The sequence below is a fragment of the Acomys russatus genome, chromosome 27, assembly GCF_903995435.1.
Source record: "Acomys russatus chromosome 27, mAcoRus1.1, whole genome shotgun sequence".
NCBI lineage: Eukaryota > Metazoa > Chordata > Mammalia > Rodentia > Muridae > Acomys > Acomys russatus.
The window spans coordinates 57966533-57991248 of NC_067163.1; the positions used below are offsets into that span (position 1 = coordinate 57966533).

General features: G+C 50.9%; 1 protein-coding gene across 6 annotated transcripts in view; it reads left to right on the forward strand.

Moving 5' to 3' along the window:
• Nucleotides 1-24716, forward strand: part of Eps15l1 (epidermal growth factor receptor pathway substrate 15 like 1) — an 80682-nt gene that overhangs the window by 22099 nt on the left and 33867 nt on the right. For 5 of the 6 annotated variants that reach the window (XM_051169417.1, XM_051169421.1, XM_051169420.1 and 2 more), the window contains exons 5-16: nucleotides 2858-2953; nucleotides 3726-3788; nucleotides 4582-4707; nucleotides 7908-7967; nucleotides 11628-11861; nucleotides 13733-13890; nucleotides 16653-16809; nucleotides 17015-17100; nucleotides 18097-18169; nucleotides 18484-18645; nucleotides 19236-19433; nucleotides 20497-20661. In XM_051169417.1, the coding sequence (XP_051025374.1) occupies nucleotides 2858-2953; nucleotides 3726-3788; nucleotides 4582-4707; nucleotides 7908-7967; nucleotides 11628-11861; nucleotides 13733-13890; nucleotides 16653-16809; nucleotides 17015-17100; nucleotides 18097-18169; nucleotides 18484-18645; nucleotides 19236-19433; nucleotides 20497-20661 (1578 nt within the window). The remainder of the gene's footprint in view (nucleotides 1-2857; nucleotides 2954-3725; nucleotides 3789-4581; nucleotides 4708-7907; nucleotides 7968-11627; nucleotides 11862-13732; nucleotides 13891-16652; nucleotides 16810-17014; nucleotides 17101-18096; nucleotides 18170-18483; nucleotides 18646-19235; nucleotides 19434-20496; nucleotides 20662-24716) is intronic. The other variant, XM_051169418.1, reaches the window with a different exon arrangement.

Consider the following 24716-nt stretch of genomic DNA (forward strand, 5'->3'; position numbering starts at 1 on the left):
CCTGTGGCTCACAGTGTCAGGTACAGCTCACCTCAGGGGGTGGAGTAGGGGCGGAGGGTGAGGGGAGTCAAGGCAGCAGGAGCCTGAAGCTGCTGTTCACATCCACTTAGGAGCAGGGAGAATAAATGCAGCAAGCCAGGGCTCAGCTAGTCCAGGCCCTCACCCAGGGTAGTGTGGCCACACCAGGATGGGCATCCCCAGCTCAGTTAACCCAAGGAGACCCCTCACAAGCCAACCCTCACTGAGACTTCCTGCCTAGGTATTCCATTGTCAAGCAGACAATCAAAACGCCAGCAGCTAAAGAGAGGGCCCAGCCCTAACTGAGTTCAGGGCCAGGACCCACATTTGGCAGCTTACAACCATTTGTAACGCCAGGTGGATCTCAGAGCACCCCATGCACACTAACAGAGGCACACACCTCTAAACAAAACAAAACAAAAACCCTACACATCACAATGAATTTACCAGTGATTAAAACATTCTAAAGAATTAAAATCATTAAATGAAGTGCACCCTGTATGGTGGTACACACCTTTAATCCCAACACTCAGACAGTAGAGGCTGTTGGATGTGTTTCTGTGAGTTCATGGCCAGCCCAGTCTATGTATGGAATGCCAGGGCAGCCCAAGGGCTACATAGTGAGACTTTGTCTCAAAAACAAAAAACTCAAAAAAAAAAACCTCAACACCCCCTACACACACACACACACACACACACACACGCATAGGACAGACACAGAAGTGTGTGTGTGTGTGTGTGTGCGCGCGCGCGCGTGTGTGTGCCTGTGTATGGCCCATGGAGGTCAGAAGGTGTCAGATCTCCTGGAGGTGAGGTGCCTGATGGTGGTGCTGGGAGCTGAGCTCTGGTTCTCTGCATGAGCAACTCTTAACCACGGAGCCATGTCTTTTAGCCTAAAGACTGTTCTATATTAAAGCAATCTTAGAATTCTGTAATTGTGGGTTCCTGTGCACCCCCTTCTAGCCCGATCGATGCCTCTCCACAGGGATGCTTGCTCACACAGTTGCAATGTCATGTCAGACTGCTGTTGGCACAGCACCTAACCAGGGTCTGTGGCCAAGCTGGTCCTTTTTCAGCCTCCTGGTGCCGTCTTCCATGGGCATGTGTGCAGGACAGCCCTGGCTCTCTCTAGCTGCCCTTTGGAGCCCCGGGCTCTGCTTTTTGGGAGTTGTTTGTCCTCGCAAAAGGCTTTGCAGTGCTGTGCGGACAGGCTTTCAAGGTGGTACTGGGTGCAGGGGGTTCCCCAGCTCTCCCCCAGGTGCTGAGTGAGGCTTATCTCTGTGTCCCAAGCAGTCAGTCCACCAACACCTCCCTTCCTTGAGATTGGGGTGGGAGACTGCTTACTGACGGGACTGAGAAACTGTTGGCGGCTCCTCTGACCGCACGGCTGCCCTGTTTCAGGTTCCCCGTGTGTTTCTCCACAGCTGGCCCATGGAAGGTGTAGCTCTTGAAAGCCATCCACGAAATTCTCATTGTGTTTTAGCCCCCATGTTCTAAGGCCAGGAGAGAAGCTACCACTGTCTCAGCCCCTGTCACTGATAGAGCTGACCAAAAGCCACTGGAGAGCAAGGGTTCATGTGATTCACAGAGTAGAGTCCACTTGAAACCAGAGCGGGAACTACAGGCAGGGACTGAAGCAGAGGCCATGCAGGGTCATCGCTCCTTACAGCCTCCTCAGCCTGCTTTATTATAGAGCCTAGGACACCAGCTCAGGCGCAGCACTGTCTACGGGAGTCATTAATTAGGAACATGCTCCACAGACGTGCCTACAGGCCAGCCTGAGGGAGGGCGTTCCTTCGTCAAGGTCCTTTCTCAGCTGACTGTTAAGTTTGTGTCAGATTGACAGCTTACCACAGAACGCAGCTCATGCAGGCACTCTGGAGGCCGAGGCCTGAGGATTGGGAGCTCCCCCTCAGACGCAGTTTCACAGTAAGATCCTGTCTCACAAAAGACGGCTGGAGAGAGGGCTCGGAGGTTAAGTGCTTGCTGCTCTTACAGAGGACTGAGCTCAGTTCCCAGCATCCTCACAGGCTGCTCACAGTTGATGCAACTGCAGCTCCAGGGCAGCCGCTGCCTCTGGACTCTAAGGTACCCACACTTGTGTGCACACTCATTATTAAAAGGAGCAAAACTCATCAGGCAGAGGTGGTGCCCAGCTTTGCCTTTAATCCCAGCACTCGGGAGGCAGAGGCAGGCAGAGCTCCTGAGTTGGAGGCCAGCCTGGTCTACAAAGCAAGTTCCAAAACAGCCAGGGCTACACAGAGAAACCCTGTCTCTAAAAACCAAACCAAACTAAACAAGAAAGGAGCAAAACTAAATATCAAAAACAAACAAACAGTATCATTGAGGCAGCTCCTCTGGTGAAGGTGCTTGCTGTCACACCAATGACCTGAGTTCAGTCTTTAGGCCCACATGGTGGCCGAGAGAGCTGAGTTCTGCAAGTTGTCCTCTGACCTCTACACGCACACTGGATGCACAGGACTCCTCCTCCCAAATAATTACTTGGAGTTTCTAGAAAAAAATATTAATCCAATACCTGTGTTGAGGTACAGCTTAGGAGGAAGTGCTCGTCTGGTATCCCTGAGGCTTTAGATCAAACACACACACACACACACACACACACACGGCAGAATGGACATATCTGACCATTTGTCATTGTGAGCACGTGGACTGTTCCAGCATTTCCTGACCCAGAAGCTGGAAATCCCATGACTTGAATCATTTTACCACTCAGTACTTACTAATAGCCCCGCTGTGGGCTCTGCAGTCATCATGGTGGGGGTGAGAGTCATCCTGTCCTGCCTTACGGTGCTGATGCCTTCTTCTTCTGGGTCCATAGGGTTTCTATGTTGCACTGAGACTGGTGGCCTGTGCACAGAGTGGCCACGAAGTCACCTTGAGCAATCTGAACCTCACCATGCCACCACCGAAATTTGTGAGTGTGCAAACCATACCCTCCTGGTGCTATGTGTGTGCATACGAGTGAGTGACAGCCCTGTGTTTTCTCTTTGTCTTTCCTGTGTTTTAGTCAAAGTGAAATACACATAAAAATTCACCATTTTTAAATGCACAGCTCAGCTAGACGTGGTGGCTCGTGCCTTTAATCCCAGCACTTGGGAGGCAGACAGATCTCTCTGAGTCTGAGGCCAGCCTGATCTACAGAGTGAGCGCCAGGACAGCCAGGGTTACACAGGGAACTCCTGTATCCAAAACAGAACGAATAACTAAATACACTAGAGAATACAGTTGGGTGGCACTTACACAGGACAGTGCTGTGTAGCGTTGGCCTGACTTCCGGTTCTCCCCTCCCAAAGGGAAGGCCCTGGCTGCGCCCAAGTCTCCATTTCTCCATCTCCATTTTCTTTCTGTGTCGATTTGTCTTTTTTGGACATTTCTCAGTCCAGTCACAGAGTACATGGCCTTGTGTGTGGCGTCTTCCCCTCAGCCTGCCCACATCATAGCCCCAACCAGGGCATCCTTACTGTCATGACCCTCTGCTGGGTGCTGCTCACCTGTTGGACTGCTGAGCTCCAAGGTGGCCGCCTTTGGCTGTTGAGAGCCTTGCAGCTATGAATGGTCATGGATTTGTGTGTGCACCTCTGGCTCCACACCTGGGAGGGGAGCTGTGGGTCATAGGTCACCCCAATTTGGTGGCCTTCCCACTTTGGAATGAGATCCTTTTGGTTGTGTTTGCCTTTTTTCCTCAGCATGACACCAGCAGCCCACTGATGGTCACACAGTCGTCTGCAGAGACCCACTGGGCCGTGCGGGTAAGTGAGCTGGGACAGTGCCATTATATCTGAAGTACCTCTGCCGTTTGTATGTCTCCACAGGATTGGAGGGTCATGTCTTTGTTTTGAGTTAATTTCTTTAAGGTTTTAATTTGTTTTTAATTATTTGTATATCTGTGGTGTCCTTGGAGGCCAAAGGCCGGGGTGGGAACCCCTGGGACTGGAGTTACCAGCTGTCGTGAGCCTCCTAACTTGGGTGTTAGCAACTGCCCTGGGTGCGCTTAACCTCTGAGCCCTCTCATCATCTCTTGTTCTGCTTATTGAGAAAGGGTCTCATGTCGCCCAGGCTGATGTCAAACTCAGACTGTCGCTAAAGCTGCTCTTGACCCCTGACCCTCTGCCTCCACCTCCCACGCACAGAGATGGGAGACATTTGCGATGGGGGCTCCCATGTCACACAGGCTGGCTTTAAGCCCTCTGGCATTTCACTCCTGTTGCAGTGAGAGGACGAGCCGCTGGTCCCACAGAAGGTTAGATTTGGCCGTGCTCATTCCAGAGCCCTAAGAGCCACTTCAAAGGCATCGCCCTGCTGGCCAGGCCCCTGCAGCCACCAGGCAGAGTGAGACCTGGCCCAGCTTGTCTTCTGCTCAGCGTGGCCCTCATGGTGCCAGGGAGCTGTTCCTCCCACGCCATAAACTCCCTGGCAACTCAGGCAGCCAGGGTCACTCTAAGACGGCTGCTCCACTGTGCAGCTGAGCTCTGTGTGGGCCAGCCTGGCCGTGGATCCACGGTGCTTGCTCTCTACTCATGCTCGCTCCTTCTTCCCTGGTAGGTGGAGGAGAAGGCAAAGTTTGATGGCATCTTTGAAAGCCTCCTACCAGTCAGTGGTCTGCTATCTGGAGACAAGGTCAAGCCAGTCCTCATGAACTCGAAACTACCTCTGGATGTGCTAGGCAGGGTAAGGCTGTGCGGGTGCTTTCCCACCATGCACTGTGCTAGCAGGTGCTCCCCGTGTGTCAGCACTGCTCTTGTGCCCTGTGAGGATAGATGTTGGCACCCTTGCACTGTATGACAGGAGGCACGTGCCGAGCCTAGCACCAAGCCCCCTTTTCCTCTCCTTTCCTCCCTCTCTCTCGCTCTCGCTCTCACTCTCTTTCTCCCTCTCTGAGCCTGCATAGGGTGCATGTACTTGTGGGTTCTGAGGAACACCTTGTGAGCACTCTTCTGAACTGCTGTCTGCTTCTTATATGGGGTCATTTACTGGGCCTGAAATTTACTAAACTGGCCAGAGAGTCTGGGCATCACCGTCTCTGCCTCCCCAGGACTGGCCTACAAGTGCATGCCGCCACATCCAGCTTTAAAACACAAGTTACAAGACAACAGCAACAAAAACCCCCAAGTTACATCAAATTTCTTTTTCTTCTTTTTTTTTTTTTTTTTTGGAGACAGGGTTTCACTGTGGAGCGGAGCCAGGTTGATTGTATAGATAATATTGGCCTCAAATTCATAGAAATCTGCTCCCCTCTGCCTCCCAGTTCTGGGATTAAAGGCGTGTGACACAGTGCTACGTACTTTAAAAACTTAGTGTGCGGACCACTGTGTATCTGTGAAGGTCAGAGAAAAGCTGGCAAGATCTGTTCTCTCCTTTCACCTGGGGATTGAACTCAGCTTGTCAGGCGCCTTTACCTGCTGACCCATTTCATTGACTCTTGGCATCTGTTTTTTGTCGTTTGTTTGTTTTTCAAAACACGGTTTCTCTATGTAGCCTTAACTGTCCTGGACTCATTCTGTAGACCAGGCTGGCCTCGAACTCACAGAGATCCACCTGCCTTTGCCTCCCAAGTGCTGGGATTAAAGGCGTGTGCCACCACCACCCACCTTGGCTTCTGTTTTTTGTTTTTTTTTTTGTTTTGTTTTTTTTTTTTTGTTTTTTTTGTTTTTTTTTGGTTTTTTGAGACAGGGTTTCTCTGTGTAGCCTTGGCTGTCCTGGACTCACTTTGTAGACCAGGCTAGCCTCGAACTCACAGCGATCCGCCTGCCTCTGCCTCCTGAGTGCTGGGATTAAAGGCGTGCGCCACCACGCCCGGCTCTGGTTTTTGTTTTTGTTTTGGTTTGGTTTTTGGTTTTTCAAGACAGGGTTTCTCTGTGTAGCCTTGGCCATCCTGGACTCACTTTGTAGACCAGGCTGGCCTCGAACTCACAGCGATCCGCCTGCCTCTGCCTCCCGAGTGCTGGGATTAAAGGCATGCGCCACCACGCCCGGCTCTTGGATTCTGTTTTTAAGACAATGCTTTTTCAGCCAGGCATGGTGGCGCACACCTTTAATCCCAGCACTCGGGAGGCAGAGGCAGGTGGATCGTTGTGAATTTAAGGCCAGCCTGGTCGACAAAGCAAGTCCAGGACAGCCAAGGCTACACAGAGAAACCCTGTCTCAAAATAACAACAAAAACAAAAAAAGAAAAAACTAAAAATGCTTTTTCTTGCCTGTTAGTCTGGAGGCTAAGTCACTTTCAGCTCTGTTGCAGGGTTAGATATTTCATTTTTGGTTTCATCATTTTGAGATGGTGTTTTCTGTATCCCATATTGGTGGGGATAACTTAAGTTCCTATCCACCTCCATAGCACATTTATTTATTTATTTCAAAGCCTCAATTTTAGTGGATGTAGCAGTGCACACCTGGGATCCCAAAAGGCTGAGGCAGGAGGATCATGAGTTTGAGGCCAGCCCAGTGTGTATAGCAGGATCCTGTATCAGGAGCCTTTCATCAAAATGAGCCTCAGGCTGGAGAGATGGATCAGCAGTAAAGAGCACTGTCTGTTCTTCCAGAGGTCCTGAGTTCAATTCCGGCATGGTGGCTCACACTCATCTGTAATGTAATCTGATGCCCTCTTCTGGCCTGCAGGTGTACATGCAGGCAGAACACTGTATACATAATAATAAACAGATCTTAAAAAAAAAAAAAAAGAACCTCAACTTTGTTTCTATTAATACGAAGTGTTTGGCTTCAGGCATGGCTGTGGCTCAAGGCATCGTCCTGGCAGCCTGCTTCCTGGTTTATGTGGGCCAGGCAAGCTTGTTGTCATCTGTGGAGCTTTGCTACAGAGCAATGGAGATCTTTCAGCCAGAGCCAGAGGCCCCTGGCCTCCCGCAGAGCCTAAAAACAGCAAACATTGAGGTCCCCAGCGGCTCTGAGACTATCCTAATGCCCATTAGATGTGCCTAAAGTTCTAGAATTATAGGCATGTGCAGCATCCGGCTTTCCAGTTAAACACTTCAAAATAGACTTTAAAGTCGATGATATTGGGGCTGGAAAGATGTCTTAGGGCTTAAGAACACTGCAGAGGATGCAAGTTTGATTCAAATTTCAGTATAAAGGGTTGCTTGGGGTGTAGTTTCCACCTGGCCTTTGTAGGCAGAGTGTGCTGTGGGAAGATGCAGGTCTCACCTTGGTCCTCTGCTCTGTGCGAGGATGGTTCCCAGACAGCTGCAGGCTGGTGGGGCTGTTGTCATTGCTTGGGTTTCTTGTTTTGACTTTTTAGGTAGGGTCTTAGTCACTGTTCTGTTGCTGTTAAAAGACACCATGACCAAGGCAACTCTTAGGGAGGAGAGCATTTGATCGGGGCTGCTGATGGTGTCAGAGGGTTTGTCCATTATGACAGGAAGTGTGGCAGCAGACAGACGTGGTGTTGCAGCAGCAGCTGAGAGACACACTGGCCCCCAGGCAGAGAGGCAGGAGGAGACCTGGTGTGGGCTTTTGAAGCCTCAGAACTCACTCCCCAGTGACACAACCTCCTCATCCTTTTTAACAGTTCACCAACTGAGGACTAAGTACACAAATGCGTGAGCCTGCAGGCCCATCCCATTCAGACCTCCACAGAGGATGTCTTGCTCTGTGACCCTGGCTGCCTTGAGCTCGGTCCTCTTGCCGCAGCCTCTTGTCACACACCAGCTCTTACATGCTTTTCCTTTTCTCCTTCCCTTTGTCTGTGTTTGTGACGTGATGTGATGCGTGCCTGCATGTCTGCCTGCCTGCTTGCGTGGGAGCACAGGTGCCTGCATGTCTGCCTGCCTGCCTGTGTGGGAGCACAGGTACATGTGTGCCTGCCATACAGGCACTTCCTCTCTACGTCATCCTCATGGATTGTCTGTCCCCTGCAGGTCTGGGACCTCAGTGACATTGACAAGGACGGACACCTGGACCGAGATGAGTTTGCTGTGGTAAGTCTTCTGTGTCCTGTTCCCACCTTGCTGAGGCCTAAGCCTCATATTGGTGGGTGCAGGAGTCTTTCATGTTTCTTTAATTTTAAAAGTGTTTATTTTGATATCATCCCAGTACTAGGAAAAAGTTCAGGAAGAAGTACAGGAAAGTCCAGAGTCGCCTTCACTGATGCAGTGTGATTATTCTACAAGACCTGCTTCACTCCTCTTCTTCCTACTCCTCTTCCTCCTCTTTTTCCTTCTCCTTTTTCTTCTCCCCACCTTAAATATTTATTATGTATACAATGTTGTATCTGCATGTACAACTACACACCAGAAGAGGGCGCCAGATCTCATCATAGATGGCTGTGAGCCACCATGTGGTTGCTGGGAATTGAACGCAGGACCTTTGAAAGAGCAGACAGACAGTGCTCTTAACCTCTGAGCCATCTCTCCAGCCGATTTCTAGTTATTTTTAATCTCTCAATCTAGGAAACTCATTTTTCGTAATTAAACTAGTATCTAACAAGACCATGAGTCTGACTGCTAATACACATTTTTTTACTTATCCTAAACAGTTTGTTAATAATAGCTTTCGAAATGACTAGAATTTAACATTGCATTTTTAAGAATTACATAGGTACAATGCCTTAGTATGTTGTAGTCAAATAAAATTTTAAATCTGTTTTAAGGTGTTTTATTTATCATTCTTATCAATTCCTTTAAAACAATAACAAACATTTGTCTTCCATAGAATGATCAAAAAACATCCACCCTCTCTTGGAAATGGGGTATAGTTTTCTTAAATTGCTTTGTGTTGATTTGGAGCATAGTTTTTCTTTTGGGGGCTCAAAAAAATCAAGATATTTTCTAGTCTTAGTAAAGCTAGTTATGACTTTTGCTGTCTGGTGTCTGCATGCTTAACTGAAGTCCTGGCCAGAGCAGCCTGTGGTGCTGCATGATCTAGGTTGTTCTGGAATTATCCCAGCTGTAGATTTTGGAGGAAACAGTTATTGAAGCCATTTATGTGGTTGGATTACCTGGGCTACTTGTCTTTTTCCTCTTGCTCTGCAAAATATTAACTTTCAAAGTTACTATACATTTTGTATTAATATATGTGTGAGCTGTTCATTGAGCACAGTGCAGTTAAAGATGATTCTCTGTTCTGTGTTCAAACAGGTAAGGAACCAAACTGTGATATAATTTTTATCTATGCCATTTAACTAATTTTTATCTATGCCATTTAAAGAATGGCATGATAAGTCCTGGGGGATTTGTAGCCAAAGATTTGCTGGCTGTGCAGAGCTGAAGTCCAGGCTGGATTCATTTTCATGTCTTGGTCAGTCTCAGCTGTTCCCATGTGGAGGGAGCAGCAAATTATGTTACCTGTCCTGTTGGGTCTTGGTTTCCTTCCTTCTGTCTGTAGCCAAGATCTTTAGGATGTTTCCCCTGTCAAATCTGATTTCCATCAGTTTGGATGGAATACATAGCTTTTTGTTTGCTGTTGATACAAGAGCACTTTCCCTTTCCCAATGCAACATATTTCCTATATCTGGTTTTGGAACTAGGACCTTTACATGCTGATTTAATTCCGCAGTTCTGGCCTGGAGAGATGGCTCAGTGGTTAAGAGCACTGACTGCTCTTCCAAAGGTCCTGAGTTCAATTCCCAGCAACCACATGGTGGCTCACAACCATCTATAATGTGACCTGATGCCTTCTTCTCACCTGCAGGCGTACATGTAGGCAGAGCACTGTATATTTAGTAATAAATAAATCTTTAAAAAATTCACCAGTCCTTTCTAAAATCCAGTATATCTTAGCAGGTGCGGTACTTGTCTCATTTAATAATTTTGAAATCAATAAATCATTATTTAATCTATTTTGTGGAGATATTATATTCCCTTTCTGTTTTATGACCACCCTTTTAAAAATTACTATTAGATCTTTTCATAATTGTTTGATCTATAGGATTATAATTTATATCTGTGACAGGTTTAATGTCACAATGACTAAAAAATAGTTTTATTCCAATGGATACACACGCTGAAGCACCATCAGCCCCAGTTTACAAAGGCATCTCCAAGACAGTCCCCATCTCTAACAAACATGTAACCCTAGAATCCTGCTTTCCAGAATCTAAGGCAAGGCCCGTTGGAATTCTGTACTGAACCTATGGCATGGTGCATGGATCTCAGCTCTCTGATCTCTGCAAAGTGGAGCACACAAGCCACGGTGTGACCTTGTTCCAAGGCAACACCACACAGCATCTGCGCTCCTGCTTCCGCATATCGACCTTCAGGCAGTAACTGAGCCTTGAAGGTGCACACACAGTATCCTGTCTGACATGGCGGCCTAAAGCTGAGGCCTTTCTGGCCAGCATCTGGCCGAGCTGCCTTTCTGCAGCTTCTTCCGGCCTTCGTGCGTCTTCCTCATCTGGAGCTACCTCTTTTGTTGTTACTCTAAGTCCCAGGTTGGATTTCTCTGAAGGTTCCCTATTTTGGTTCAAAGATTCCTCCAACCTCCGTTCTATGGCCTTTAATGTAGCATCTAATTTCTTAGCTTCTTCCTTTTCCAAGTCTGTCTTATTCTGATCTCTCCCAAAGAAGGCATACAAAACAGAAGTCATCAATGTACAGTTCAGATGCGTGAGGCTTCTCAGTCTGGTGGTTTTTGTTTTTTGGTTGTTTTGTTGTTGTTTTGGCTTTTTTTTTTTTTTTATCCCTCCCTCTTCCAAAGATAAACTTCTTTTTTCCCCTCCCTCACTGGATCCTGGCCTCTCCCCAGTTTTGGGAAGTTATTGGGTCCACAAGTGTTTGCTCCTCTGGCCTGCACAATTCGTGCCTGCAAGAAAGAGTCCCTTCTCAAAGAGATTTAGCTTCCTGCCTTGGTTAGCGAAGTCTGGCTCTGAGAAGTTTGCTTGTGCTAAAGAGCCACTTTTTTCCTTTCTTAGCAAGGGCTTCTCTGGGGTTTGTATCAGGTTTTGTTTTTCTGCAGCTGGCTGGAGGATCTAATCAGGAAGCTGTGAGCTTTAGAAACTGTAGTTCCTCTCTTAATGCAGAGAACTTAGACACTGCTCTGTACTTTTACTTTCTATGTAAGTTCGACCCTATGTTGGGTGTCAAAATGGTAAGGTTATTTTTATAAAACTGTGTGTGTCTCTCTGTTTCTCTTTTAACCCAGCTATCACACAGATAATTGAGACTCTTTTATATTTGTTTAATAATAAGCTTCACAGCACAAGAACTGAGCAGTTATTGCTCTAATCTTAACCCTTTAAGCTAAAATGGCTTCCTCCCAGCTCACATCCCACAGATGCCTGCTTTCCTGCTCCAGTTCTCTCTCCTGATATTTCCAGGACCTCTGCCTGTGATTGAATCCTCTCCTTCCTCTTCTAACTCCTCCTCCCTTGACTGGCAGGAAGTCCAGCCCTATTCTCTCCATTGCTCAGTAATTGGCTGTAAGCTGCTTTATTGGCATATCGGGGGACAATTGGGGAGCAGAGTTTATACAATGTTGAGAGAGATTCTCAGAACAAGGATTGCAACCGGATATGGTGGGTACAGAAATCAGCATTTGAATTACATAGCAGCCTTCTGTCTGCACTTGAGACTGCATGAGTCTCTATTGTGTGCTGTGGCCCCTGCTCCCTCAGTGCCCTTTTCTTTTCATTGGCACCACAGGCTATGCACTTGGTGTATCGCGCCCTGGAGAAGGAGCCAGTGCCCTCCGTCCTGCCCCCGGCCCTCATCCCACCCTCTAAGAGGAAGAAGACAGTATTCGCAGGTGCTGTACCTGTCCTGCCTGCCAGCCCCCCACCCAAAGACAGCCTCCGCTCCACGCCATCCCATGGCAGCGTCAGCAGCCTCAACAGCACAGGCAGCCTGTCTCCAAAGCACAGTGTCAAGCAGACTCAGGTCAGTGCCCAAGGCCCCACCTGCATCAGATCTCAACAGCGACAATGAGAAAGCTTTGGTGAAATTCTTTTAAAAATTCACTAGAGGTGTGAGACTGGAGCGATGGCTTAGTGAGTAAGAGCACTGACTGCTCTTCACAGCACTCAGGCTCAGTTCCCAGCATGTGGTCCATGGACGTAGCAGTCAAAATAACAGAGCTCATTAGATAGGTCAGTCAGTAAGTAAATAAAGCAAGAGAGAATCTTGGAAAATTCCAGGGATTCAGAATGAGCTTCTCACAGGTGAGTGAAACTGTCCCCTGGGGTCTGTGGGCCTGGGTTCCAGGACCCCCAGGGGGCCAGTGCCCTCCAGGGTTCACACTGGAGTGACTTGTTGAAGTGACTTGTGTCTGCACAGAACCTGTGCATGCCCCTAGCCTCACCACACCGAGGAAGGACTCACTTTATTTACCGGTTTATGTGCATGCGTTGTGTAAGTGTGTGCACACATCTTGTCTGGAGGGCAGAGGAGGGTATTAGACGTCCTCCTCCATCCCTGCACCTCTATACTTTGGAGACAGGGCCTCTCGCAGTAGGAGCTGCAGGACTTGCAGGATGCCCTGCTCTGTTGTTACATGGGTCTGGAGCTGACACTTCTGTTCTCACGATTATGCAGCAAGCAGTCTTAGCCGCTGAGCCAGCTCGCAGTCCTGGCCCCTGCCTTCTCTAACTGTTCTGATGCCCTGAGCTGCAGGAGAGGAGGAGGAGGGTGTCCAGCTGCACGGCCGCTGCACGGCCACTGCGCGGCTGCTGCTCTGCTGTACTTACAGCTATTTATTGACGTGTGTGCACGTGTGGCCTAGGTGCCGTGCAGGACCTTCTAACCACAGGCCTGCCTTGCTCACTCATTGCTGACACACTCACATGGGTGTGCCTGGTTCTGGCACCAATGCAGGAGCTTATTTTATTGGTACAGTACACAGTGCTTTCTCCATCCCAGATTTTAATTTCTTGGGCCCTGTCCATTCAGAAGCCTCCTGCCTTATCAGCTCAGCTTGTCTCACTCCTGCCGCTTTCTGCCTACCCTCTGCTTCCCGACACCAGCCTGATGTGGCCCCTTAACTCAGAGACAGCACTCTGACACAGCATAACTGAACCTGACAGCAGGTCACTCATGAAGACCTGGGAAGGCTTTCCTGGCAGAAGACATCATTTCCCTGTGCCGTGAGCATTTGGGACAGAAGACCAGTGAAGTGCACACAGCTGTAACATCGAGTCTGGCATTCTTAGTCGTGTTAAGATAGGGGGGTGTTTGGGAGAGTGTGCTCAGGGTCTGTGTACTTGCTGCTAAAGTTTTGATGGCCATGAAGGTCAGTAGTTGGTGTGTACTGATGTGCCTCGTGGGCCCAAAGAGGCTGCGTAGGGCATGGCTGTGCAGCACAGAGCACTTACTACAGAGAAGCATGTCCCGTGCCCATTAAGACTGGGCTCACTGGTGGCAGCCAGCTGGCCAGGAACGTGTACGTTTTCTGCTTCATCCTCCTCAGAGCTGAGGGGTGATTGTACTAAAAGGCAACAGTAAGACCAGCGAGACCTGGTTGGTGTGTGCAGAGACTAGCAGCTGCAGTTTCTGCCTGGATGGTTAGCATGAGACTATCCAGCTCACCACCACCCCCATGCTGTGGCTCTGGGTTCACAGCTGTGGTAGCAGCAGAGAACCCCAACTGGTCCGAACCCCACTGTGTGCAAGTCTGTGCATCTGTCCCTTCTTCATTCCCTGGCTGCCCCTAGCCTGGGCTCTAGGACCCGAGTTCATAACCTAACACTGTCTGTAAGCAGGGCCAAGGGCCGAAGCAGGGCTCACAGGGAAGTCACTGTTAAAACCTCTTTCAGCTGCCAGTGGCCTGGGTGGTACCTGTAGCAGATAAGATGCGTTTTGACGAGATCTTCTTGAAGACAGACCTGGACCTTGATGGCTATGTGAGTGGCCAAGAAGTGAAGGAGATCTTCATGCACTCAGGCCTCACACAGAACCTTCTGGCACACATCTGGTAAGGATGGGAGCCTGGTGGAGGTAGCTCTGAGAGTCTGGGAAAGAGAGGGACTGGTGGGAGGGTTCCAGTTTTCCTGGTGTTGGTGTCCCGTGTGCACGGTCAGCCCTCAGCTGTACTGGAGAGCTGTGCTGGGACAGTCCTCTCCACAAACCTTACCTTGCCACACCTGCCTTGTCATTCCACCTGCCGCTTGGGTAAGCCCAAAGAGGGCCTTCATTGGTCCAGTGAGGGCCCACTTGGAAGGACACCAAGAACAAATGCATGTGCATTCCACTGAAGTCCAGTCGGGGACCCCGAAGCAGCCACGGGGGCGCATGCCCTCCATAGCTGCATTGATGGAGTGGTCCTCTTAAGTAAACTTTCCACACTCGATGGGCCCTGATATCCCAGCGTCCTGCACTCCCGGCTGCCGCTGCTGCTGGGCACACACTCCTCTCACAGACCGCTCCAGGTCCAGATGCTGTTGGCTTCCAGGTGGGAGCAAGTGGACCCCAGAGGCCCAGGTTCCACTTCTCTCAGGAACCGCTGGAGTGCTCAGATGGAGGTCTGTACATGCGGCTCCTGATCTCACGTAGGTGTGGGAAAGTTTCCCATTGTGTTACAATTAGCTCTTTTTAATGAGATTGCCTTGGTCCGAGGTTAGCGGAAACTTGGGCGTCTCACAGTGTTCGAGCCCTTCAGCCAAGCTGCAGTGCTAGCAGCAGACGGTGCAGGCCAACACCCTTGCCTGGTCAGTTGCTGCAAGGCAGGTCCGGTGCCAGCTGTCAGTAGCTTGCCTCTGCACACAAGCACTGAGCTCACAGCGATAAGGCGGGCTTCAGCATTGACTGAGGCAGTTATGGCTGGCAAGGGGGTGAGCCCTTCCTTCCACAGAATAAATGACAGCCTCAGCCAGTCAGTCATGATGAAATAGATTCTGGCCCGTTTATTTCATGTGAAACAGGGACTTACGAACCATAGCAGTGGGAGGAGTTTCAGGGGTGAATGTGTTTGAGTCACTGGGTCTCGGTGTGCCAGGGATACTTCATGTACATGCAGTCCTGTCAGAAGAAGGGAACATGGCATTTAATTATCCTATTTGCGTGGGGGGGCAGGGGCACAAAGAACTCTAGGTGTGGGAAAAGGTCATTGGCTGAAAGCTAAGACACCAAGACATCTTATTAGCATGGGGAGGGACCTCCAGGTGCACACTCAACAACTGGTCTTTTAGCCGTTGTTATAGGTTGGGCCTGTAATCTCCCTGAGGGCTGTGTGGTATGACACTCCTTAGAGGACCTAGGGTTTCCCCAGGTCAGGGGAAGGAGGGAGCCCAGCTGAGGAAAGAAGTCCACCATTTTAGCACCGAGTTCAGGGCTGTCCCATAATGCCAGGATTCAGCCTTAACAGCAGGGTCCAACACATGAGATTAGGGCAGAAGTGCATACAGGGCTCAGGAGGTGTAGGTGAGGGGCCAGCGACATTGCCAAGCCTGCCCTCCTATGGGGGACTGGTTAGGGTTTTTATTTCTGTGAAAAAGCACTATGGCCAAAAAGCAATGTGGAAAGGGTTCATTTCTGCTTACATTTCCAGACAACAGTCCATTACTGAGGGAAATCAGGCAGGAACTCAAGTGCAGCAGGAGCCTGGGGGCAGGAGCTGGAGCAGAGGCCATGGAGGGTGCTGCTTATTGGCTTGCTCCTCACGGCTTGCTCAGTCTCCTTACACAGCTCAGGACCACCTGCCGACCACCCACAGTGAGCTGCCCACCCCATCAGTCGTTAGTTGAAAAAATGCTTCCACAGAGCTGCCTATGGGGCAGTCTGATGGAGGTGTCGTCTTAGGAGTCCTTGCAGATGTATCTAGGTTGCATAAAGTTTATAAAACCAGCCAGCTGGCTCACTCTTGGGTTCTCTTGCAAGTAGTCACAGCTGTTGTAGGTCTAACAAACACTTGGTGCTGGGTGAGGGAGCCTTCATCCTCCGTTAAGTGCTAGGCAGAGCTGGCGTCTCAGAGTGGGGCTCCTGAGGGTGACTGGCCTGGTCCAAGTCATTGTTAGCTAGTCCTGAACTATGGCCTCCAGTGGTTGCCTATGCCTCAGGGACTGTGCTGGTCACCTCATGGCCAGAAAGAGCCTTCTTGAGTGGTCCTAGCCAGGCTGCTGGTCCTTCAGAGCTGAGCTGTTGCACTCAGGTCTGGAGGAGCTTCAGACAGCTGCGCCTGCTCTGCAGTGGTGCTCTGCAGGCAGCTGCTGCCCATCACCAACAGTGAACGTGCTTGTCCTCACCACACCTTCACTGTCAGCTCATCTAGGACTCTCCTGTCCTCCCTGGTTCCACATGAGACATAGGCCAGGGGCAAGCTCCTGGTACCGTGATCAGGGAGTGTGTCTGGAGACCTTCAGAGTGCAGCTCTCCTCATGTACCTCATGCACAGACTCCAGATGTGTGATTAAACAGGAGTGGAGTGAAGCCCTTCCCCAACTGCCCGGAGGCTTGTGGGCTGTGCTGGGCAACTGCATCTCTGGAGTACCTTGCACAAGATGAACCAAGAAAACCTTGACCCTTGTAGCCAGCTGGAGGGGTGTGTGCTGTGGGGAGGGGTCCTTCCTGAGAGCAGGTGCCTCTCAGTCTGGCCGGCTAGCCTCGGGGATGCCGACTCATCAGCAGCGCACCAAGGCAGTGTGAGGCTTGCTCTGGTCTGGTTGGCTTGTAAGCAGGACTGGCTCAAGGTCGGTGGCAAGTGCAGCTGTGGTGTGTAATTGCCTCCCACATCTCTCCCAGGGCCCTGGCTGATACAAGACAAACGGGGAAGTTAAGCAAAGAGCAGTTCGCGCTAGCTATGTATTTCATTCAGCAGAAGGTCAGTAAAGGCATCGACCCGCCTCAAGTGCTCTCGCCTGACATGGTGCCACCCTCGGAGAGAGGCACACCCATTCCAGTGAGTAGCCAGACACCATTGTTTCTGTTCATCCTGCTACCTGCCAGAAGGTGGCGCTGGTGCCCCTAGGGCCCCACAGGCCTCAGTCCCCAAGGTCATGGTTGGGGTAGAAGATCCTGTGACTGAGCCACCTCAAGAGAGTTCTCAGGCCAATGGTCCCCTGTTGTACCAGAGATGTGACTCTGTGTCTGACTTTCGATCCTAGGACAGCTCAAGCGCTCTGGGGTCAGGGGAGTTCACTGGTGTGAAAGAACTGGATGACATTAGCCAGGAGATCGCACAGTTGCAGAGGTATGGGACTGCCTGCCTCCTGGTGGCTGATGCTGCCGCCTTGTGTCCTTGTCCTTGTCAACCCTGAGGGAGGGGAGGCCACCAGTCTTGTCAGATCTCTTTCTGTTTGGGTCTTGTTGCTCTGAATGTACTGTTCAGGTAGCCTCAGGCAGATTGTGACTACATAGCTGCCTAGGGACATAAACAGCAGACAGCTTAGGTGACCTGGAGTGCACAGTGGGCCAGTTCCTCACTGCCTCCTGCAGAGGTTAGAGGTGTCCACAGGGCATGGGGACCTCACTGTTCCTTTACCACAAGCCAGGTGACTGTACTGCATTACCCCAGCACCTCCTCAAAGTCCACTGTTCCCTGGGTGCCATTTGCCTGCAGTTTTTTGTCCCCAGTGTCCTCCTCTTTATTGAGTGACCATCAGCCTCAGACTGCTGAGTGCCATTTGATTGGGTGTGGGGTGTAGGGGATAGTTTCTCTCAGTGTGACAGTCACAGAGTTGAGCAGCTTGGTGGCATGAGTATTATCCCACAGAGAGGGAGTCTAGTGCCTGAAGCTGTCTGGGGTGTCGGAGCCCGAGGAAGAGGTGCATGCCTGGGCTTCTTTCTGGCTCCAGCCTCCCCATTTCCTTGCTGGTGTCAATTGGGGTCCCTTGCTAATGCTGGAGACCACTCCTGTTCCTCCCTATGCACCTCCTGTGTGCCTATTTGCTCCCAGGTGGTGGCACTGGGAGGGAGGCCTCTTGTCAGAGTCCTGCTGCAGCCTAGGCTAGGGAGCATTGTTGGTTAGTCCAGGAGTGTTGATGTAAAAAGTACCTGAGGCTAGCTCATGTGTAAAGAAAGGGGCTTCCTTAGCTCAGTTTTAGAAGCTGATCTATGTGAGGACCTCAGGACAGGCGCTGCACGGTGACACTTGGAGGCAGGGGTCATTCTGTATGGCATGTGTAGGATCAGGCCTGACATGAGCTCTGCTGTGCAGTGTCAGCTGTTTCTTGTCCCTAACCTGCAGAGAGAAGCACTCACTGGAACAAGACATCAGAGACAAGGAGGCGGCGGTCAGACAGAAAGCCAGCGAAGTGCAGGTGTGGGGTGCAGGACTACGCTTTAGGGACAGCCTTGGGATTGCAAAGTGGTTTTGTTTCCTTGGTGGGATCGGGAGTGGAAGCTGGGGTTTCACTCGTGCATAGAACCCCATGCCTCCCCTGTGCTCAGGTGCCAGAGACAGATCGTAGGGGCCTCATGTGCATCCTTGGCACGGGGCGGGGCGGGGGGGAATGGAGCCCTTCCCCACACAGGTTCTACTGCTGAGCCACAGTCCAGCCCAGTGTCTGCTTTTAGTTTCTTGTTCAGGGACTGTTGTCATCAATGTCAGCCAACACCAACCTGTTTCCCACAGGAATTACAAAATGACCTGGACCGGGAAACCAGTAGTCTGCAGGAGCTGGAGGCTCAGAAACAGGACGCCCAGGGCCGCCTGGACGAGATGGACCAGCAGAAGGCCAAGCTGCGGGACATGCTGAGTGACGTGCGGCAGAAATGCCAGGATGAGACCCAGATGGTGAGCCTCACAGTGTGGACGGGTCCTCTGAGCTTCCCGGCAGCTCTTGCTGCAGATGACTAAGTGCCTGGAGTGGAATTCCTAAAACATCCAGGAAGTTGAAGCCTGGCCTGTGAATGATCCCTCTGTCCCTAGAGATCAAGTTGCAAAATTGAATGGCTTCAGTACCCATGTCCTGGATCTCCTGTGGTGTCCCACAGCAGAGAACAGGGCTCCAGGTGCCTCTCTGGCTCCTGGTGTTGCCACTTTTGTCACAAATGATCTTCCTCCTCTAACTGCAGAGCCTGTGCATTGGCCTCTCTGGCTTTTTGTGGGAGAGATTCTGTGCGTGCGTGCGTGCGTGCAAGTGCGAGCATGTCTATGCATTCAGAGGACAGGAGCACTTGCCCCTCTCCTTCCACCATGTCACCCTTGTCTTCAGGCTTGGCAGCCAGTACCACTACCCAGCAACCATCTTCCAGTGAGGATGCTCAGTGGGTTAGGGATAGGGTTAGGGTTAGGGTTAGGGTTAGGGGTTAGGGTTAGGGTTAGGGTTAGGGTGTCTGTCTTTCTGTGCCCTGACTTGTGAGTCCTTTTGGCTCTCACTTCAGATCTCATCATTGAAAACCCAGATCCAGTCTCAGGAGTCAGACCTAAAGTCCCAGGAGGATGACCTGAACCAGGCCAAGTCAGAGCTGAACCGGCTGCAGCAGGAGGAGACGCAGCTGGAGCAGAGCATCCAGGCGGGGCGTGCCCAGCTGGAAACCATCCTCAGGTCCCTGAAGTCCACGCAGGATGAGATCAACCAGGTGCTCTGGCAGGCAGGGGTGGCGGTCCCCTGAAGCTGGGTTCCCTGTGCGGCTGCACGTGCTGTGGCTTCCTTCTGTCTCACCTGCCTGTGTGGGTCAGTGCTGCTGGGGGCTCTGTACGCTGTGGCCCAAGGCACCTGTTTCCCTGTCTCATGAGTGCTCGGCCTCCCCTGGCAGCCAAGAGGCAGTTCTGACCCTGCACTGTCCTTGTCCATATGTGGTCATTGGACTTGGTGGTGGTCTCCGGGGTGCAGGCCACAGACGGTGATGCTGGCCCTCAGCACACAGGAAAGCCTGTCCTCTAGACGGCAGCTGTCTGCTTGTCTGCAGGCTACAGGCTGACAGGGCCACCTCAGTGGCTTCGTGTCTTAAATTGTGTTTATAAACATTGATTCCATGGGGCTATTCCCCTCACCCCCAATGGGGCTATTTTCAGGGCTCTTCCCCACAGCTTTCGGAGACTGTTCTGTGGAGATGCCTAAGGTACATTACTAGTAGAAGTAATGGTTGGTGATGATGATAGACAGGGTCTCAGTGTGCAGCTCCTGCAGGTCTGGAGCTCACTCTGTAGACCAGGCTGCCCCTGAACTCACAGAGATCACCTGCCTCTGCCTCTTGAACACTGGGATTGAAGGTGTGTGCAAACATGACCAGCATCATTTCTTTTTTTGTTGTTGGTTTTTTTTGTTTGTTTTTTGTTTCAGTTTTTTGAATTTTGGGGTTTTTACTGTTCTTGAGACAGGGTCTCCTCATGTAGCTCATGGCAGCCTTGAACTTGTGATGAATCTTCCTGCCTCAGCCTTTCCAGGCCTTCCTCTGCTCCTCCTCCTCCTCCTCCTCCTCCTCCTCCTCCTCCTCCTCCTCCTCCTCCTCCTCTTGTCCTTTGTCGACAGTGCAGATGCTGTACAGGGAGCTTTGTTATGACCCTCACAAGATCAGGGCCCGTTTAGTGACACAGCTTGTGCAGGCCAGTCCTTCTCGTGTGTGCTCGCCCTGGGAAGGCATATTGCTGGCTGAACCCCGCACTCCCCTTGATGTCCACGGTGTTTGCCTTGTCTTTCAGGCAAGAAGCAAGCTGTCGCAGCTACAGGAGAGCCACCTAGAAGCCCACCGGAGCCTGGAACAGTACGACCAGGTGCCTGATGGGGTCTCTGGCACCAGCCTGCCTGACCTGGCCACCCTGAGCGAAGGTGTCCTGCTGGCAGAGAGGGGCGGCTTTGGAGCCATGGTAAAGGTCGAGTAAGCGTCTCCGGGTCCACGTGGGTTCTGCTGCAGCTGCCGATCTGCTGCTCACGGCACTGCTCCTCCAATGCATGACACCCCTTGTTTTTGATGGCAGTCTGCCTTTGCGGGGCCCATGGCTGGTAGCCGAGTTCACCCTGCCATCTAGAAGCTATGAGGCCCAGGTGTTCCATCTCCTCAAATGTGGAGGGCAAACCTAACAAAGCCATTGCGGTCCCATGCTGTGGAAGCTCCCTGCTCCACTGATGGCAGCCTTGGGTGCGTGCGCTTCAGCTCCAATGACTCTGAGAGGAGAAGCTGGAAGTGCAGCTGCGTGGTGAGCGCTGCGGCCTCCAGCTCCACCTGCCTTGCCAGCCAGCCGCCCTGTGAGGGCCTCAGCGCTGTGGGCCTCCCTGCTTGTGAGCCACTGATGCTCAGGCCGAGTAACCCTTCTCAGGTGGTCTCAGCCCCAGCTCAGGGGGCTCTGTGGTTGGGCCTGCAGGCCCTAGTATCCGAGGTGCTGTGCTATTCTTAACCGCTTGGCTGCTTCATCTTCCAGGGCTCTGCCTTGCTGCAGCCCTGCCGCCTCTCCCTCTTTGTCCCTTCCCTCGTGTGATCGCCACTCACCGTGCACCTTCCCTCTCTCTTTTCTCTTCTCTTTCTCATCCAAGAGCTCACAGGGAGCCTGTACTTGCCTAGACCACTTAGCAGGTGCTTTGTGTCTCTGCCTATCTGTTGTGTCTGCCCACCTGAGGCCCCTACACTCTTAGACTCACACGCAGTGGCTTCCTGCCATAGTGGGCATCTCTTCCATGGAATCCTCTGCTTTTTGGCCTGAGCCAGTGTGTGTTTCCATCTTGCGATTGTGTTCTTCCGCTCTACCTCGCCATCATCCTCCATGTGGCTCGCTTGTCCTATGTCCTGGGCCAGGGAAGCATTCCTCTCAGCCTCCCCTTGTGAATGGTTTGGTTTGTTGTTTTTCTTTTTTTCTTCTCTCTCCTTTTTCTTTTCCTTCCTTTTTTTTTTTTTTTTTTTTTTTTTTTTTTTTTTTTTTTTTGAGACAGGGTTTTTCATTGTGCAGCCCAGGCTGGCCTGAAACTCCAGAGATTCCAGTTGCAGGGGTTAAAGGTGTGTGTGAGCTTTTGTCAGGCTCACGTCCTGGGCTGCATCTCAGCAGTGGGTGACAGTTTGCAGGTGGCTGGTCATTCTGCCACCCCCAGAGCCTTTTGTGCTTGGTTATTTTTGTCCATTGTTTAACCAGGTGGAGTTTGTGCAGTTGACTGTCACATGTACAGTGTAACCATCAGATATATTACCTAGAAACTCAAGACTTGTATCTTGTATCTGAAGGAACCCACATCTCCTTGTACAAATACAGTTTTAAAAACCTTTGCGGGGGCTTGTTCCTATTTCTTAATAAACACTTTGAAGCAAGGTCTTTGTTCAGTGTTCCATCTGGGGACCGGAGCAGAGTGTGCTCCGTGTGCTCTGCAGCTGGGTTGTGCTTATGGAGAACTGTGCAACCAGAGCTGCACATCTTGAACTCCTGAGCCACTGAGCTAAAAGTTACGTCCCCATGGCATGACTTGCCCACATTCACGTATATGCATATCTTTAATTACTTTTTTCTTTCACAGTGCTGTACAGGGCCTCGCACATGTTAGCACGTACTCTTCACTGAGCCTTGCACCCAGCCCTACCTCATAGAATCTTCTTCCTGGATACCCAGTCACCCAACCCCCTTCCCCAGCATAGAGAAAGCAGTGCACCATACCACTTTGTCACTCAGGACCCAGTTTGATTGGGTGCTTGGCCACTTCCAACCCCACCAACATGCAGGAGTCAGTGTCATGAGCTCTCAGTAAGGATTTGTAAGTGAGAGCTGCTTAGCGGGTACCTTAAGCTCAACCTAAGACACGAGTATTTACTTCAAGTCCATTTGTAGGAGCGCCAGCAGTGGGCCCTCAGCAAACACACTTCTCATTTTGTTTTCTTTTGTTTTTGAGGCAAAGTCTCATGGTGTAGCCATGGCTGGCTTGAAACTCACAGTGAAGACCAGGCTGGCCTTGGGCTGACAGAGACACATCTGCCTCTCCCTCTGAGTGCAGGGATGAAAGGCATGTGCCCCACAATCAACCCCCCCTGCACTCTGTAAAAGGCCGGGATATCACAGCAACTTTTCGGGTATCCTCTGTGGCCATGTCTGTATTCTGAAAACAGACCGCTCTTAGGGCTTGCCTCTGAAGGTGTTCTCTGCAGCTGGCTGTGTGGCTCAGCAGTGGGAGGCCCTGGGTCCAGCCTCCGTGCTGCAGGGGGTAGTAATTAACATGTTCTACCTCTGTGACATACTCACCACCCGCCCTAATATCATTTCTCCCCTTATATCCGTGTTCAGTCACCAAGCAAGCAGCCACATGACTCAGTGGTCTGGGAAGATGGCATCTACCAGTGACATTTTAGATAAGTTCATCCACTGTGTGCACATGGTGACAGAGTGGGGCTCCTCTGTGGTTGTGTTCACGTTTGTGGGTGGGGAAAACTCCCCTTTCAGCTCTGAGTCTGTGATGAGCTGTCAGCGTTTTCCTTTACTCTTATCGTGAGTCCCGCCCTGCCAGGTCTTTGACTGCAGTGCTGAGCTGCATGAGCTGTGAGATTCCTCCTAACACCATGGCATCGCCCCACCATCCCAGCACATGCAGGACTGGTGGTGCCAGCCCCAGGCAGGCTTGTGCCATTGAAACCCGTTCCCTCATCATCTTCCCTTCAGTGATAGAAAACAGGAGACTTCATAAAGGCCACTTGAGGGCTGCCTGTAAGCTTCCCTGCTGAGACCCAGCTGCTGTGGCTGATCCATCCCTCATCCTCTGTCTTCTAGAACACAGTCCAGACCTTGCCCAGGGCTGGTCCAAGAGCTTCTTCTGCCCATCCCAGGGCTTCCTTGGGTCATGACCTTCCACCAGTCTCTCTGTCCTTAAGCCCCAACAGCGGTAGGGCCTTCCTTTGTCCATGGTGTGCCAGAAAGATCTGTCTTCTGCCCCTTTTGGTCAGAATCTCCCATTGGGTTTCTCTCCACCCTTGAACCCCAGCAGCTGCACAGGGGTGTGTACACCTCAGCGCTGGCACTGGCAGCACCCAGGCGTCGTCAGCAGATGCTGTGTTGCTGCATCTGTGTTTAATCTCCCTGAGCGTCAGGCCTGGCTTCCCTAGGAAGGCCTGTGCCCAGAAGCTCTGAAGAATTGGTCCCAGGTAAGATGGCCGTCCATGTCTTCACCCTACTCACACACCACCCAATCAATGACTGCTGCTTATTATTTCTTTAATATTTATTTATTTATTTATTGTTTCCTGAGAAAAATCTTGCTGTATGGCGTGTTGATCCTCCTGCCTTAGCCTTCCAGAACCAGGGTAACGCGTGTGTCCCTCCTTCCCATTGGTGGCTTCCTCTTCACCCACCCCTGCAGGCACCATTCTGCTATCCCAGGTGCAGGCAGCCTTATTAGAACTTGGACTCAATTTTGGAGGTAATAGCCTTTTGGGCTATTTGTATCATTTCTTCATACCACTGTCTGCTATCACAGATGCCCCAGCTTTGAAATGACTTGGCCATGAGACGAGTGACAGTCCCTTTGACCAGCCATGGGTGCAGCTGTAAGAACCATCTGCTGGTCATGGTAGCCCCACATTTAGTCCCAACAGTGGGAGGGCAGAGACAGGCTGATGTGAGCCCAAGGCCAGCCATGTCTACATAGTGAGTTCCAGACCAGTCAGGGCTGCACAGCAAGACCCTGCCTCCCTCAAAAAAATCAAAACCCACTTGAGTTAAACAGCCTTGTTTTGTAGAGGATTGTATGTCTTAAGCAGAACAGATTCCTGATTTCTCAGCCCAGCATTCTGTTTGCAGGCCTCTTCCACCCCTCACGCCAGTCCCACTATGGAAAAGCACTCTTCAAAAGTTTTTTTTTTTCTACTTTGAATACACTTGCTAGTTTCTAGAAATAAGCACCTTTTTATAAAAATGCAAAGTGTCCTGCATGCTTTAGCAGTTACCACTGTACCAGCGTC